Source organism: Physella acuta, unplaced genomic scaffold (genome assembly GCF_028476545.2).
Source record: "Physella acuta isolate Inbredline_101_S28 unplaced genomic scaffold, ASM2847654v3 ptg001776l, whole genome shotgun sequence".
NCBI classification, from domain to species: domain Eukaryota; kingdom Metazoa; phylum Mollusca; class Gastropoda; family Physidae; genus Physella; species Physella acuta.
Genome location: NW_026733286.1, coordinates 207,027 through 225,188, shown reverse-complemented (window position 1 = coordinate 225,188; position 18,162 = coordinate 207,027). Strand labels below are relative to the sequence as shown.

General features: G+C 31.3%; 2 protein-coding genes across 4 annotated transcripts; both read right to left on the bottom strand.

Moving 5' to 3' along the window:
- Positions 1-674: 674 nt before the first annotated feature.
- LOC131930430 (uncharacterized) lies at positions 675-5,222 on the bottom strand. Of its 2 annotated transcripts, XM_059286905.1 has the most exons (7): positions 5,075-5,222; positions 3,584-3,692; positions 3,167-3,418; positions 2,549-2,834; positions 2,163-2,248; positions 1,821-1,997; positions 675-1,631 (listed from the first exon to the last, which is right to left on the bottom strand). In XM_059286905.1, the coding sequence occupies exons 2-7, from the start codon at positions 3,612-3,614 to the stop codon at positions 1,570-1,572; spliced, it is 894 nt and encodes a 297-aa protein (XP_059142888.1). In that variant the 5' UTR covers positions 3,615-3,692; positions 5,075-5,222; the 3' UTR covers positions 675-1,569. The 2 variants fall into 2 exon arrangements, with proteins under 2 accessions (XP_059142888.1, XP_059142887.1); XM_059286904.1 differs by lacking the exon at positions 3,584-3,692.
- Positions 5,223-6,159: 937 nt separating this feature from the next.
- LOC131930439 (pumilio homolog 3) lies at positions 6,160-12,860 on the bottom strand. Of its 2 annotated transcripts, none has more exons than XM_059286930.1 (19): positions 12,713-12,860; positions 11,393-11,643; positions 10,932-11,103; positions 10,358-10,562; positions 10,037-10,151; positions 9,785-9,896; positions 9,605-9,680; positions 9,401-9,494; positions 9,242-9,308; positions 9,071-9,140; positions 8,857-8,961; positions 8,611-8,714; positions 8,425-8,500; positions 8,018-8,251; positions 7,572-7,714; positions 7,343-7,488; positions 7,001-7,159; positions 6,629-6,719; positions 6,160-6,465 (listed from the first exon to the last, which is right to left on the bottom strand). In XM_059286930.1, exons 2-19 carry the CDS (start codon positions 11,625-11,627, stop codon positions 6,315-6,317), a joined length of 2,355 nt encoding a protein of 784 aa, XP_059142913.1. In that variant the 5' UTR covers positions 11,628-11,643; positions 12,713-12,860; the 3' UTR covers positions 6,160-6,314. The 2 variants fall into 2 exon arrangements, with proteins under 2 accessions (XP_059142913.1, XP_059142914.1); XM_059286931.1 differs by lacking the exon at positions 12,713-12,860 and adding an exon at positions 12,605-12,622.
- Positions 12,861-18,162: the final 5,302 nt, after the last annotated feature.

Genomic DNA, 18,162 nt, shown 5'->3' with positions numbered 1-18,162 from the left:
TTTTCCAAATTACTGCATTGTCTTGGCTTAGCTTTGAAGCTGAATTTTCCTATCATTAAGACCACCTCAAACCTGTTTTCAGGTTTTGGAATAAAATATATGCTATTTCAGCAGCCAGTATTTCAGCATACAAATCTCACACACCCATCACAAATGTCAGAGCAAGACAATCCAGATTTATTATTGATATGATGTAACTAGCTTTTGATTGTCTCTCGCAGATCTTGATTATCTTGTATAAATAATTTTAGCAATTTGGAGGCAGCAAAGTACTTCTTTTGCATATTCTTTGATCTGCAGTAGTGACTTTCACATGCAGGAAAAAATCTTGTGGTCACAAACATGTTTTCAATTATCTCTATGTATTTTAAGCTCTTTTCTTTTTGGTCGTTTCTTTTATCCCATGCATAACAAGAAATGCTATTTTACATATGGAAACGGTTTGTTCCTGTGCTGTATGAAAAGCTCCTTTGCTCCTCACTATTTTTCTATAGTGAATGTTAGTAGAGTAATAGCATTTACTGAATAACTTTGAAATGTATAACTTACTACAAAATCTTGCATCAAGTGCTGAACATAATTCAAGAGGAATATTCTAATTCCGTGAAGGGGTAACAAAGAGACAACACATACCCAACACAAATAAAAAAAATAGTAACCCAGAAAATATGCTCTCTGATGGTTAAAATGTATTCTTTATACAAATTTACATCTTTTAAATAATAATACAAATGTTCAACCCATGAGTGTTCAAAATAAATACTGATATTCATGATCCATTGAAAATACTTCAAGGTAAAATAAAATTATGATGAAAAATTTTACCTCAATATTTTATATTACAGAAACCAATTCAGTAAAAATTTAAAATGTTCTCTACAAAAGTTTCTATTGATATTATAAAGAGCTCATTCAAATTACAAATATTAAGATTTGTTCTACCTTCATCTTTACAAATAATACAAACTTATCCATGCCAAGCTTGATGTTAGGAAACCGTTAGCAGGTAAATCAAAAGCTGAGAATGACTTGTCACAAGATTAGCAAGAAATTCATTGTCGATACATTTTTAAAATGTATGACTCATGATGCAGTATTAATACAATTAAAAAAATAGTTGCTATAAAATTTGGAGAAAATGTGACCTTAATTAAAATTCATGGAACGTTACAAAAATTCAATAAAAATATGCAAAGCAAAACATTTGAGTTGTACTTTTTTTGTGCCTTGTTAAGATTTGAATAAATACATTGACTAAAATAATACCTTTATTTTTACTGAAAGACACCACATGAATATTTTACAACCTGCTAATCTGCTTTTTGCATAGATGCAGATACAAAGTCTAATTAACATGTTATAAGAGATTTATCTTACCCATATTAAAAAGCTGAACTGAAATCTCTGGCATTCTTTTAAAGAAATATAAAGAATTTTAAGAAATATCAAACAATATACTAAATGCCTTTATACACAGCAATGTCATACCCTGCATGAGATTTTAAAATTTAATATTTACATTTCATAAACTGTTTTTTTTTTTAAAATATTTTTTAAAATTTAAGAATGTCAGCTGTTCATCACATCCATTGTCCAATAAGTGAATAATTTGGTTGCAAGTGCAGATAACTCTGAAATAATAATAGTAATTTATTTGTTTAAAAAAGTATTTTAAACTTTCATTTATTAGTTCTAATGGGAAATTTGTTATTTAAAATATCAATAATTTTAGACAATTTTAAGTTTTAAGCTGAATAATTATGAGTAGCTATTTTTTTATATCATAAATGGCTTAAACAGTAATTTTAACTAGGTTTCACCTGGATCCAAAGATGTTTTTTCTTGAAAGCATTCAATTTTCCTCAAAGACTTATCTTGACCTTGCAGTACAAGAGCTGACATCACAGAGAATAAAAGATGAACTTCATTGTTTTCTGCATTCTCCAATGTAGTCAAGAGGTGCTTAATATCATTTTTAGGAGGGGCTTCATTTGGATCTAGAAACGAAATTTAAAATCAATGAGAAAAAAAATCACCTTAAAATTTAGATTAAATAATATAGATCTCAATAGAAATGTAAATGTTGAAAAAATATGTATTCCATCAGTTCCTGTTCAAGCCAAAATATTAAACATTCTTTAAGATTCTATGTAACAACTTACGGTCAGAAAAGAATACATCCCAAATGGCTTCAAGGAATTCTAAAACGGAGTTCAACTTGTCTTTACTGTTTTTTATAAAAGTAACTCTGTAGAATAGAGAAGTATTTACCTCACTACATTACATAGAAGTAAACCAAAAAAGCTATTTTCAATGCTTTGAAATTCAAATAAAAATTACAATAGAAACAGTTCTTTAATCAAATGATGCCTAATTCAAAAAAATTTAATGTTTTTGTTTACAAAGAAAAATTAGTAGCACTTAATACTATTTTGCAATAAATTAATGTCTATCATAATGTTAAAAATATAGTAAAATAAATATGGGTGGCTTGGTCAACCTAAAAATACTGCTATATTAACAATAAGTCATCTCTAATAATTCTAACCTTTCTTCTGAAGGTACACATTTGTTCATACTGGAATCAAACTGGAATTCCGTAGACTGACTGCTGCTTGTTCTTCTATCAGATGCCCTATGTTTCTTTTTTAACTTTCTCTTCTGATTTTTGCTTAGTGTTTGTTGGCCCAGTGTCTGTTTGGGTTGTGCAGATCCCCCTGGGTGGTGACTACTCCCAGATGATGATGAAGATGCCTCTAGCTGTGCCTTTAATAATGCCTGTGAACAAGTATGCTTTCTTTTTCTCTTTTCTCTTTTTAAAGTCGAACCTCCTTCTGCACAGAGAAAAGAAATATGTTAACAACACATTCTAAAATAGAATATATAATATTTAATAATCATGTTAGTGCTAGTTTTTATTTAAAAACTGCTAAATTTAGATAGATGGATCTATATTATTTAATTTGTGTTATTCCTTACTTTAACTTTTCTTTTACTAGACTCTAGATTTTTAAAAAAAAAGAGATCTAGCACTAATCTAAATAATATTTCTTATTAAAAAATTTAAAAAAAAAATGTTTAAAACTAAATTACATTTTTTAAAAAGTTTTTTTGTCAGATAATTTTTGGTGAAAACAACTAGCAAGTAAAATATAAAATGTAGTACCAGATTCTTCATTATCACTAGCATAAGAAGATGAGCCAACTAGATGAACTGGTTCACTGACATGTCTTATATGTTTGCTCCCAGTTGGGCAGCACTTTGCTCCATACAATTTAACTTCTCTAGCTCGATCAGTATCTATTCCAGACAGTGCTGAAGAATTGCTAGCTTCATCTGCATGGTCATCATCGGAATCACTTTCCGGATCTCCATATAATTTTTTAAGTACTCTTGCCTTGAACTTTTGTAACAAATCTGATAATGAAGAGTTATTTTTAAAATGAAAATTTAACATTTTACTGTATAGACATATTATAATTAAGAGATGTGAATACTTTTTAAATATCCCAAGTTACTTTTATTAAGTGTACTTTTATTTAGAAAATTAATTTTTAAAAATTCTGGATTAGGGCAACTTACTTAAACAACACCTACAACACCCACATGTCATTTCACGACTTTAGAATTACAAGGTTTGATTTTGGGGGAAAATGAGTTATGGTCACGGCGGTGTTCCATTTCAACCTACCTAACATGTAACAAAAGATGGAAGCGTTGAATTGTTTCAATTTTTTTTTTAATTGAAGACATTAAGACTGATTAAGTTCTTATTCAACTTTCAGTATAAGGTTGAACATATCAAGAAGCTGGTGTGCATAGTTCTGATAACAAGGTGATATTTTAAGTTTGCACCTAGTCTTGAAAAACAGTACAATTTTAACCCTATCTGGATATTTAAAAGGCATTTAAGTGAAATTAATTTTTAGAGAATGTATGATCTATAACAGATCTATGTAGAATCAGCTTGTGGTCTATATTTATAAAATTAATATTGGTGCATTTTCAATATATTTCAATACTGAGATTCAGCTGTAACTTAGTAAGTGCAAGTTATAACTGCTAATGCACAAAGTACAAATAGCATTGATAAACATTTTTTGAGCATATGTGAGAGCAAAGGAGAAGCACCAAAATCAAATCAAGCAAAACCAAGCATTTTTGACTTTAGTCAACTTTAGTGGCAAGTGTAGTCGTAGTGTTAGACTGTTTGTTAGATTGTAGCAACTTAGATTTTAGATGGTTTTAGTCACTTTTAGTTTTAGTGATTAGAGAGCAGTTGAGTATAGATCTAGTAAAGTAGTAGGCCTATCTATAGAATACTATACTATAGTATAATAAAATATTAATTAGGCCCAAAATTATAACAGAAGAGATCTAGCTTCATTGCTAATGTAATTAGCTACACCTACAGGGGGCGGCAGTCTATATATATATAATTTTTATAATATATTCTAGACTACAATCTAGATTCCTGACAGAATCTCTAATAACTTCAGTGGCATGCTGTTGTAAAAATAGAGATCTAGCTAGACCTAGATCTATAACTAACTAGGCCTATTTTTAATAATTACTAATTATTTTTTTTTAATTAGATGTCTAGGTCTAGTTACAAAAACTAGATCAAGAATCTAGATCTAGATCTAATCTAGATTTTAGTACTGTCAGTGTATTTTATTAAATCTAGACAAGACTAGAATTCTAGTAAATAAAGAGCCCTTGGACGCCTTGGTCATAATACTCAAACAAAACCCTACTCAAAACGTGTTTTTTACTTGTCTTCTTAGTGAAATCTTAGTGTAGTGACAACTGTAGTCTAGATATCTAATCTTAGTCTAGTCTAGCTGTCTAGACACTACACTACAATTCACTAGATATAGACTAGCTTTCTAGATCTAGATTAGATCTAGTACTCGACTAGATTTGTAGTTGTAGGCTTGGCCTAGTCGTCTTGTCAGCTAGGGCCTACTTTTAGTCAGTGCCACAGAGCCCAATCACAGGGCGTTTAATTATTAAATTAATTACAAAATTTGGTGAAGGTCTAAGTATATTTTCTATTGGCACAAGGTATACCATTCTTCCTTTTGTTTGATTCTTCCGCCATGAATCTTCACCCATGAGTTACAGGAGTTTAATTTTGAAACTGGGCTAGACTAATAATATTTGGGGCAAGATTCAACTGATCACGAATGCCGGAGGTCTCGATAGGTTTTGCATTCTAAAATGTAAACTACATTTACCTCCCTTTATTGACCATAACGGGTATCGTCTTTTTTATTAATTTATTTATTAATATTGAAAAACGAACTGTTAAAAGATACATCTATTCCAAGTTAGTTTGATTTTATAAAAATTATTCAACAAAAAATTTAATACTTTAAAAAAATTAATCCACTTAAATAATCTGAAAATTATATTTCAGAAAGAAGGATGTGATTCAACTTACAAGATTTACAATAATTACAGTATTATATGCCAATTTTTAATTACTTCTTTTTACTTATCAAAAAGAAAGCACCAGGAGTGAAAATAGTTTTGATGCTTGCTGGAGGAAATAATTAAGCTAATTAACTGTAATATGCAAAACCAATGTATATTAGAAAATGCCCTTTTATAGTATCAATCCTGTAATTATATACTTGGCATAGAAGTCATTTCAGTTTTGTTGTCAATAAAATGAAATTTAATTAAATAATCATACTGCAAAACTGTGTTCAATAGAATTACCCGAAAAGCAAGCATGGTTGCCCTAACAGATACGAGACTGTTCAGAGATTGAAAATAAACCTGAATATAATTTGCATTTAACATTTTAATTGATTGCTAGACAGTCGAGGGCCTATCAATCTCTGATAGGTACCAGAGTTGATAATGGGGAAATTAAAAGTAGTTGGGCATTGAAGTGATTGCATAATCACTTCACATGCCAAGGTAAAAGAAAACCTTTCAATTCATCTGCCTATATGTGTCTATTTGGTTATGCTGACACAACAATACAAGGTCTTCATGCTTATTCCAAACCATTAACAAACAGCATTAAATACATATTTCTTTAATAGGCAGTAACACTGACAAAATAAAAAATCATTGTTTTGATATCTTGTATTTTTTTCTTTACTCAAAATAAAACATCACTTTCAAAAACAAGAAAGAATTTCAATTATTAACTGTTTATTTTCTTTCTGTAAAAATACATTCCTTCAGGGTCAGCCAAGTACAAAAACCAGAATGTATCAAACAAGTATTTTTGTTGACTTCCTTTTCATTGTCAAATCTCTTTACTCTTTAGAATGTTTATGCTAAGTTTAATGCTCTACACTCTGAACTCTCGTTTACTTGGCTTCTCCAACTTTTCAAGCAACAGCTCTGCACCTTTAAACGTCATTTTGCTGAGAGATTTGAGAACAGGCTGAAGGTGGGCTTTTACTTTCTCTGTGATTGTTGAACACCCAACCTCCAATAGGCTAGAGGAATTAATTTACAAATATTATTTTTACCAGATTAGGAATTCACATTGAAAGATAGTTCACATTGAAAGATAGTTCACTAAAAATATACATCTTGGACAGTAAATTTTGAATATACTTTTTAAACTTAAGTGTGTTAATAAAAAAATGTAAAACTTACCTCACAAGAATAAAACAACCTCGGTTACTGGCTGCCCATATTTTAATTGTGGACTTCGGCAATGCTTCAAGTAGTATGGCCGAAAATAAAACTGAAAAAAAAGTGCTACTGTTTAAGACTGACCATATGAAAAAATAACAGAGGAAAAGTTAACTTTAATACTGTAAAAAATTAAGCACAGGATATCATATAGTATTTTATTGAAAAAAGTAGGCCTATACATTTGGACTGATATTTTACGACACCTTAAAATGGCTCTAATCTTTCTAAGACCATGATTACACAAAATTATTTTTAGTATTTTAAAAGTTCCACAACAAAGTGTTCCAACGAAACAAAAAGATTTTAAGTTTTCAATAAAAAAAAACATACTTCCTTCACCAGCTTCCATCCTTGTCTTATCATTGGCTATAATCTTTTTCAAGACAATGTGACAAGCTGGATGTTCTATTATATTAATAGCTCCATCTGCAGTACTGCAAGGTTGTGCTACCAAATCTGCTATTGCCCTCATGGCTGGGACAACATCCCCTAGAGAAAGAAAAAAGTTTTTAAAAAAAAGAAACCTTTTTACATATTCTTGTGGGCGAGCAAGGCTCCAGTTCCAGGTTGAAGTCTGGAGGAAGTCTCCAGTCTACGAAGAACTGATTGTCAGGAAATGTTTATGTGGTTTGGTATAGTTTAAACATTAATAGAAGTGTTACTTTTACATACCTGTAGCATGAGTGATGATAGATTTGACAATCAAAGCCAGGTTACTATTACTCATCATACTCAATGCATTTTTCTCCAGGTAATTGAGCAGGTGAGGCGAGATATGAGAACGCAGTTCCTTGGCTCTTAATGTCTTGTCTTTTTTACTGTAATTTAGAAAAAATATATTTTAACTTGATACTTCAAGAAAACAACTAGATTTAGTACTGTAACTGAAAAAGTTAAGTACCTGGTGGGATTAGAATCTCCATCTTGGAGCACCTTGTTAATGTCAGGATGGAAATGATGTGTATCTCTGGGAGACATCAGGTACAGCAACACTTTCTTTCCATGTTGATCATTGATAACATCATCCAAGGATTTCAGTAGTTCCTTCAAAAAGACATGACTTTTATTGCTACTTTATTTGCTTGAAGTTTTCAAAAATAATGTTAAAAAAAAACCCAACTTCTAAACAGTAATTTATTTATTATAAACTACCATTTTCAAAGCTATCAAGAAGCATCAAGTATAAAGCATCTGTATGGTTAACTTTTCTGAACACCAAAGATCATTATTTAACACATCAATCACCGTTAATTTTTATAAAAATAATCTCGAGTGTATGCGAATAAGAGCTAGTACAAAAAATTTGCTAAGTTGTTAACTTGAAGTATGCTAAAGTTGATAACTTACATCCAAGATAACTTTCTGTAACAAAACTGTGTCATCCACACTGTCAAAGATAGCCAGCAACAACAGGTGACCATGCTCCTCCTTACAGATTTTAGCCACATGAGTCTTAAGACTTTTCACAATAACTTTTCTATCTTTAGCTGATCCATCCCAAACACAGTGCATAGCTACCCTTGTCCCATCTCTCGTGTGTAACAAATTTGGAATGTGTTCTCTGAGGCCTTCTATCATTTCCTACACAAAATTAATTGGCTAAGATTAATAAAAGTCTTATCTGTTTTAAATGCATATTACAAATAGTTATAAATAAACAATGTTGTTGAGGAGAGAATATAAAAATAATAGTTTATAAAATAAAGAGATAACCTAGCAGTGTAACAATGTAAGTAAAAAAAATCAACAATTACTTTCTTTGACTTGTCATCTGAGTAAGCAAAGAAGTCAAAAAACACTTTGTGTACAAGAGAATAATTCAGGATTTCTCTGGGAAACAAGAAGAATGTTATCAACATGTTTTATAAGCTGAAGTCATGAATAATAGATGACTGAATATTATTGTTTTTAAACTTTGTATAATGAATATTAGAACATACTTGTCTATCAATGGCACCAATGCCTCCTTCATACTGCGAATAACCATGTCTCTCTTTTCAGGCTGTTCTGCCATAATTTGATCCAGGGACTGATGAGCACGATCCTAATATAACAATTTTTATTTAAGGCCATGGCATTAGAAAAGCGGACCCACTAAACTTCAATATAATTATGTAGCTTAATTTTATGTAAGGTTGGCAAACAGAGATATAATGAACATGCAGTTTGACCCTTTTAAAATTTACCTTAAATAAAGTAAATGTTGGTCCATAAAACTCTTCCAAAATTGCAAGTCTCTGAGGTGCTGTTGCATACTCATTAAAAGCGTACTCAACAATGTCGGATGCTTCCTATGTAATATGTAAAAGAAATTTTTTTTAACACATCATTTTTATATTATTAAACGTTAAAGTATGAAAAAAATTTTATATTTCACTTTATGAAATCAAAATAACAAACCTTATGTCTAATTAGTTTACGCACTTGACCATGAAAACTTAAAAATATTTGACCACGCAACTCTTTAGACCTGTAAGGAAAGAATATGTAATTACTATAAAGTTTCTAAATTATGATTTTTTAAATAGTTTTATATTCCATCAATAAGTAAAACAATGCCAAATAACTTACCCATAATGAATCAGTTTGCGGACGACATACTTAGCATATTTAAGTTTACACAACTCACAAATTTCACCTGATGAAAACAAGGTAAATAGATGAAGGCTATAGAAATTTCACACAAAGTAAACAGCTATAAAAAAATAATCAAATTGCAGCACAACCTACCTTTTAATTCTTCAAATATAACACTGCGCTGCTCTTCAGTTCCATATTGAACCAAACATTGAATAATTCTGGCAGAGTCATGCACTAGTGCAAGCTAAATGATGGAAAAAAAAAACATCAATTAAATTGATCTATTCATTTTTTTATGCAAGATAAAAACATCTGCAATAATACAGTCAACTAAAATCAGAAATGACAAGGTACCTCTTTCACTTTTCCAACAACCATTTTCATCAAATCATCACAGATTTTTTTCCTCTTCACAGCAGGGAGATCATGTCTGTTTTAATAAAAAATAAAGAGCTAAAAAAACAAATTATAACATTTATACCCAATACAGGTAAATTGGTGTTAAGTTTCAATTATTCAATTTCCCCAAATGACCTGCGAAGTTCCTCCCATGCCTTTTTGGCATTTGTAATCAGATCAAAGTTATTTTTCATCATCTTTCGCTGTTGCTTCTTTTCTTTCCAAGTTTGATTTGGTGTTTTGGGTACTGCAAATTGGAAATAATGTAAATTAAAATCTGCATAAAAATTTTTAAAACTCATATTACTTTAAACTAAAAGCTTATCTTCACATAAAAATAGAATTGTCCTAGCATTGAGAAAATAAAAAAATTTAGACCAAGCTTACCTGTAGTTTCATCTGGTAAGGCTTCAAATTTCTTATTGACTTGCTTTTTTGTTTTTTGCAGATCACCAGAACTTTTCATTGCTTTCAGTTTCTTTGCTGCTTGCTTAAAAGGCAGCTAATAAAAAAAAAACATTTGTTGATCAGCCAAACTTACTTATTTATTTTATTAGCAATACTTAGTACTACTATGTCCATGTAACCTAACCATAGCTTGTAAATATAAATAGTACAAGCTTTATTAAAGACTTTATTAAGATATTGTGACCACTCAGTATTTATAAAATTGAATAAAAATGGAAAGTCTGTGTTACACCTGGTTACCTTAAGAACTCCTTTCTTTGTCTTTTCCACTTTAGGTGACTTTGCTTCCTTCCCCGAATTTTTAGACTTTTTAGATGGGGATGGTATTTCTTCATCATTATCGTTCTTGTTTTCATCTACTTCCATACTTTCATCATGATCATCTCCACTTTCATCGCTGCCATCATTGAGGGAAATCTTTGATAACTTATGCCTTGTGAAAGATCTAAAACAGATGAGTGACAGTTACACATTTTATTTGTTTAAAAGGGTTATTATTCTATTTAAATCTTTTAAAATTATAACAAAATTTGTACTTGTATGGTTTGCAAGGAGAAAAATAATTTGAGTATGTCCCTATTAGAATTAAATTGTCTCAGTAGAAACCAGTTCGTTTTTACTTGAAATGACCCAATAATGATTTCATACCCAAGACTTCAAAAACACTAATCACAAATAGTGCAGGTAAACATCTGAATCATGTTTCATTTTCTCCAATAAAATTTTATTTGCAACAAAATGTGTCAGCTGTAGTTTTTTTTTAAAAGACACAAGATTAGCTAAATAAATGTTTAGATTTTAACATTTTTTTTACCTCTCTGCACCATCTGGTTCACCTCTTGCATAATGTACTGCCATTTCTAAAGTATCATCTGATCCCTGAGCTTTTCGAGATTTCTTTTTGAAGGCAGAGTCCACTGTACTGGATGGATCAATTTCACTGATCTGACTGATAGTAAGAGGAGTGTGTCCAAGTACACTGTCATCTGTGGAATTTTTTAACATTAAGCAGTACATTAGTACAAGTTTACATTGAAAGCACCTGTAAATAAGTAGTGAATTAATGTTTTGATTAGATAACACTTGAAAAATAATTTATTTAACTAATAATATAAATTATCTTTGTGTTGTAGTAAAGACAAATATTTCATAAAAACAAAGTACAATTTTGTACTTGTATTTTAAAACGTAATTCAATACGCCTACAATATAAATAATTTAAACAAACGGCCCACTGTCAAAATAGTAGGGCAAAATTTTAAAAAGAAACTGAACCTTGAGAAAGTTGAGTAACATCTCCATCCAACTGAGCTGTACTGTTTCTATCCAACAAGGAACGCCGCCTTCTGATTCCTGTTTTCTTAACCCTAGACTGAGAGCGCTCAAATGTATCGGGTGTCATAGATATATCTTTCCCACGTAACTTCTCTTGACCAAAGCCGCCATGACGAATTTGCCCTCCAGCAGTTTTTGGCCGTTTAAGATTTGGTGAATTTTGCTTGTTTTTCATTTTTACATATGTTTATCTGGGAAACAATTATTTTCAAATAGTACAAGAAAAATGTATAGGCTTGTATCAATTACACACAAATGTCATTCATTCAGTTATATAATATGAATGTCATGTCTGCTCAGCATAGCACTCAAGGCAATAAATTTTCAAGTGAAACCTTATGATGAGCATTCATCACATAAGAGTTCACATTAAAGTATTCTAGTTTATGTCTCCAATTTTTTAGGCCCATAAAATTATAAAAATTTATATGATAAATTATCTGATAACATATTAATTGGGCTATTAATGTAAAATGTTGCCTCAATTTCAATGTAAATTGTTGATGGCTTATTGAATTGTTTAGGCCTAATGTTAACTTGTTATTTTAATATTTTAACATCAAAGGCTTCCCTATTAAATATTAAAATTCATAGATCTAGTTGTGATGTAGTGTGATGGTTCTAACTTCTAACACTGCTGGCAAAAGGGGATTTTGATTAGAATCATCATCAGATCTAGATTTCTAGAACTAGAAATCTAGGTATTTTTTTTATTGTTTACACTTTAGTCTACAATTTCCAAATTGCACTAGAATCTATAGACTATCTAGATCTAGATTTGAATCTAGCTAAAAGTCATTTAATGCATTTATTGACAGTCTCAAATACTCTAAGTGAGTAAGTAAGACCGTAAGTGCCCTCAAACATCAACCAAATCCATTTGTCATTTTAAACAGTTTTTAGTTTTTACTAAGCCTAGAATCTAGATTTTTTAGGCATATTATAAAAAAAATCTAGATCTAGATCTAGAATGAAATGTCACCCTAACATTTCTCTAGATACTAAAATTAGGATTAGGCATACACTAGAATTTTAGGAGAATTACTAGATCTAGATCTACTAGTCTAGCCTACACTAAAGTTTCTAGTCAGTGCTTCACATGGATTCCTGATCTATCGATAATTGGTTGTATTGAAGAGTACACGCACTCACATTTTTGTTTATCGTGCCTTAAAGATGTAATTTAATCAATTTTGAAAAGAAAAAGTAGATATGAGGCTGATATTATCACATATCTTAAATTATACAATAATTTCTTACAAACAAATAAAAAATGGACACTTTGTTCCGGTTAAAATCAGAATGTTCAGTGTAGGATCTAGTGAACCCAGATTCTAGCCTCGATACTCAATGTTTTTGATTCGTTTACGGACACGGTTTTCTACCCTTGACAATCTTTTTTCGAGTGATCTTTCTTTCGTTGAAATGACGTCACAACCCCATTCTCTCTAGTCTAGTCTCTAGGAAGTCACCATCTAGAGAAGAGGGGTTTAGTTAGACTTTTGTGACAATCTGACGGGGGACGGGGTGGAGAAACATTTATTTTGTATTTTTTAAAGGACAGAAATACAAAAAAGTATGGCTACCACGTTAGTTTCCATGAGAATAATGATCTTTTTGTAGTATGATCAAAGATTTAGGATGGGGCTTTGATCAACGTGTGATTTAAAAGCGCGGTCATTTATGCAAGACACTTTTGACAAAACTACACTTTGTTTCCTTGTCGACTTTAATAATTGTGTCATTCTGGTGCAACTTTACTGATTAGTAGTGATTCGGGTTATGTAATATGTGCACAATTTCTCACGTCAAGCAGCTAGCCTTGTAAAGATACAAAAAGTTTCAGCTTTATATCAGGCTTTTAAAAGTTACTACAACTAAAGATAAGGGGTCATCCATAGATGCAGTCAGGATTTTAAAACGATTTCACTCCCCTCCCACCCGACCCCATCATCACAAAATGCTAGACTTCACTGTTTGAAAAAAAATGCCCCCCCCCCCCCCAGAAAAAGTCTGGAAGAAACACTGTTCGGGATTCTCTGTATAGGTAGAGTGTTCTTGTTGCCACATAAAAATCAAGTAAGGCGTTTATATTTTTACTTTCTCGTATAAAGAATGTCTTGTAATCGTGCAAAAAAAAAATCGAGATTTTTACAATTCTCGACGTTTTACACCTCACTGATACGGAAAAACATAATTTTGCAATCTTGTCCGTATGTCTGTGTGTCTGTCTGTCTGTGTGTAAACACGATAACTTGAGTACCGTTACAGCTATAGCTGTTGATGAAATTTCATATATAAGTATTTTATCAAAATCGTAGATCCTGATCAACTTTTGAGCGTTTTCCGATAACCGGAAGTGGTACTTTTTCTACTTTGAATTTTTTAAAAGCCTATAACTTGAGTACTATTTCAGAAAAGCGTGGGTGTCTTCCTTAACATTAGTAAAGGTATCCAATAGATACTAAAGTGACCCACGCTTTTCTTTATAGTTATTTAAACAGTAGTCTATAATTTATTTTCTACTTTTAGTGCATTATTACATAAAAGCTTGTTATTAAAACGTTTTTATTACAAGCTTTTATTTAACTCACTTCCTCGTCAGTCGTCAGTCTGTCTGTCTAGATCGAAACGCGGGAGTGGAAATTCGGACACTTCTACTTGACTGATATGATTCACATTTGGCACGTGGGTCAAGACATGAAAACAATGCAATCTGAAACTAAATTTGACGTAATTGGATGCCTAATTAATTTTTTATGAATTAATTAAAATTTGGACCGAATTAGTAGGCATGTCTATCCAACCACACCACACGCGCCATCACGTTCAATAGCTGCGCCATCACGTTCAATGGCTGCGCCATCACGTTCAGTAGGCGCGCAATGGTATTTAGTCATGTAACTCTATCCTAATATATAATAGCCCATGTGCGCACTTCTCTCTCACTCTCTCTCTCTCTCTCTCTCTCTCTCTCTCTGTCTGTCCGCAAAATATTTTCGCCGGATATCATATCAGAAACTGCAGCGATATATGAAGAACTTTATACAGACTTTTGTTGAAAATAATATGTTAGATGATTTAAATGTATAACCACAATTTTATTTAAAGAAGAAAAATAAAAAAAAATAAAGGCGTATTTGAATGTAGAAAAAAAGTTTTAATTATGCAACAGGAAAAGCGTTTATAGTTTTGAAAAAGAATGCATAAAACAGTGACGTCACTAATGTTTATACTTTAACTAATGACATCATGCCGTGTTTAGAATAAAAAGAAATGAACTATTTCATTCAAATATTATTTAGATCTACGTACGCTATATAATTAATACCATACAATTTTGCTAAACTTAAAAACATAATTCTATTCGGATTCTAGATCTAGATATTCTAGATCTAGATATTCTAGATCATCTAGATCTAGAGATTCTAGGTCTAGATCTAGATGATCTAGATCTACGGAAAAACTAGACTTACACAGATATAGACCCTACCTAGATCTAGAATCTATTCAAATAATACATTTCTATACTAAAGTATTTCAGGCCTTAATTACTTTAATGAAATCTTTGTTTATCTATGCATTAATTTGCTAATCTCTATAATATATAAAGCAAAGTTGTCAGGTGCTTGCACTTCCCGGTGCCACAGGCGCTTCAAATTTGACAGGATCTTGCCTTGGGGCGATAGAACACGGGGACCGGTTGGCCGAAAAGTCTACGATGAGGGGGTCAAAACTGACCTCGACTGACCGGCGCCTTATATGAGCTATAAATCGAAAAAAAAATGTCCACGTAGGAACCTCTTCATAACTCCTGAGGTCGTAGACCGAACCTCGGGCGAATTAATTAAGCTTTCAAATTCTCAATGTTTTCGAAAGCCTAAGAGAAGCTGGGCAGCATGCCTAGTTGTAAATAAAACATGTAAAGTACTGAAATTTTTTTTTCATAAAAAACGTTTTAATAACAAGCTTTTAAGTAATAATGCACTAAAAAGTAGAAAATAAATTATAGACTACTAATTAAATAACTAGAGTGACCCACGCTTTTCTTTATAGTTATTTAAATAGTAGTCTATAATTTATTTTCTACTTTTTAGTGCATTAGTGCATAAAAGCTTGTTATTAAAACGTTTTTTTTAATGAATTTTTTTACTTTCTCGTAGAACTATATACGAACTATAGAAAAAGTCTTGTAATAGTTCAAAAAAATAAACCGGGAGTGATCTCCCCTAAACTTTATCGAATATTTTTAAATAACTTGAAATATAGACATGATTTTTAATTACTTAAACTTTTAAAAATAGAATAGAATCTCATACAAAAAAGAGTTGCGCACCAAGCGAACGCCAAAACAAAATGTGTATAACAGGGGTCGGCAACCTTTTGAAGCGGAAGAGCCAAAAGTTACACTTTTCAAAATTTCAATGGTTTTAAAGAGCCACTAATTTTTTTTTTATTTAAAATATTTTTTTTATTAAGATTATTAGTATTTGTTCAAAGAGCTGGAGAGCCGCATCTTGATATCAAAAGAGCCGCATGCAGCTCGCGAGCCGCAGGTTGCCGATCCCTAGTGTATAATTTTTTTTTTTTTTTTTTTTTTTTTTTTTTTTTTTTTTTTTACGTCTCAGTGTTGTAGATTTGACTTTCAGCGCGCCCAGCCAATGAGTGGTGGCAGTAGCTGATTTTTACTACGTTCATCATGCGACATAAGAAGACTGGTGCAGATTTACAATATAAACTATTCCTGAAACTTTCATTCTCAAAAATTTTTACATGTTATTTACAGAATAAAATATGTATATATATATATATATATATATATATATATATATATATATATATATATATATATATATATATATATATATATATATATATGTATTTTATAGGGAGGGGGGGGGGGGTTATTTCATGGGCCAAAAGCAATTTGCTATTTCTAAAAATTAAAGTTATAATTGGGGCAATATTTGGCTATAATAAATAAAAGTGCTGAGTTATGGTAAACTTTATATTAACAAAATTTGGCTTCGAAAGTTGGTCTAGGCTTCCTAAAGGGGGGGGGGGGGGGGGAGTACAAATAGTTATATATGAAGTATACAGGAAAACATGATATGTTATGTACAATAGGTAGTTGCTATTTCTAAATAATAAAGTTGAAAAGGGGACAATATTTGTCTATGATAAATAAAAGTGATGAGTTGTAGTAAACTTTATATTAACAACATTGGCTTCAAAGGTTTGTCTAGACTTCCTAAAAGAGGGGAGAAGTACACATAGTTATGTCTGAAGTATACAAAAAACATGATATATTATGTACAATAGGTAGTCATTTGCATTCACACTTTCCATTTGTACCTATTATCTGCAAACAGTCTTCAATTTTTATTTTTATTTTTTTTTAATCAAAATTTTAAAATAATTAAACTTCAAAACAAACTTATTAATTAATTTGAGTAGGTAATGTACAGAGATGATCGTTAAATCAAATATATTGAACGTATTTGAATTACATAAAAGGACAAATTTATAAGAGGGGAGCGGTGGTGGGTCAGTGAGGGGGGTGGGTGGTGGGTGGGGGTTGGTTGGGTAAGGCGACCTAGATAGCGTGATCGTTTTTGCTACGCTGAGTAAACAAAAATCGTTCACTGGGAAGTTTGGTTGGGGGTGGGGGGAGGGGGTTGGTTGGCTGTGGCAGGCCAGGCGCTGGGAGCGTTGTTGCGTGTATAATAGTGCGCAATATTATTAGTCTAATATATAGAGCTCAATTCTGTATGTAATAAGTTTGTCGTTGACATACTTGGATGGATTTAAGTGTTAGAATATTATCGTGCTCACAATTTGAATTTATGAGTTTAAAAAATTAATACTGAAAGTGGTGGGAAATAATTTTCATTTTTCAAACTGATAGTAATAATTGTCGGCATGTTCATTAAACACAATTTTTAAAAAAATATCATTTTATACAAAAATTCTAATTATGTCTGAAAATTATTTATATTTAGTCCTTTAGCACTTACTTCCCTTTGATAAATTAGGAAAACACAATTACTTCCCTTTATAAAACATTGCATTAGTGGAAAAGAATGTACTTTTTATTACTTTGTTGTGGTGTTGGAAAAAAAATAATTACATAATTAGCGGGGATTGATCAAGTGCAAATGTTGTAGGTATTTTACGGATAAGCTTGGAGTATTATAATTGTTCATTTGGTTTGGTTTGGCACCTACGTTCGTTTAAGTGAGTGCAAAAGACTATGAATAAGTTGGGGTACTATAGTCGTTTATTAAGCTGAAACAGGTGATTCTGCCCCGGGCTAGACTGTGAGCACTTTGCGTTTATGTTCGCGTTTGTGTTTTCTTTGTGTTTAGGTTGGGTTTGCGTTAGTGGTTGCGTTTTGATTTGGTTCGTTTTTGTTCTTTCTTTTTTCGTTTTCGTTTGTGTTTTTTTCTTTGGGTTTGTGTTTGTATCTGTGTTTGTGGTTGGTTTTGCGTTTGGATTTGGTTTGTTTTCGTTTGCTTTTTCGTTTGTGTTTTTTTCTTTGTGTTCGTATTGGTGTTGTGGTTGTGGTTGGGTTTGTTGTTAGGTCTTTGTTTTCGTTTTCTTTTTTGTTTGTTTTTTCTTTGTGTTTGTATTGGTGTTTGTGGTTGTGGTTGGGTTTGTTGTTAGGTTTTTGTTTTCGTTTGTATTTGTAATTGTGTTAGCGTTATGTT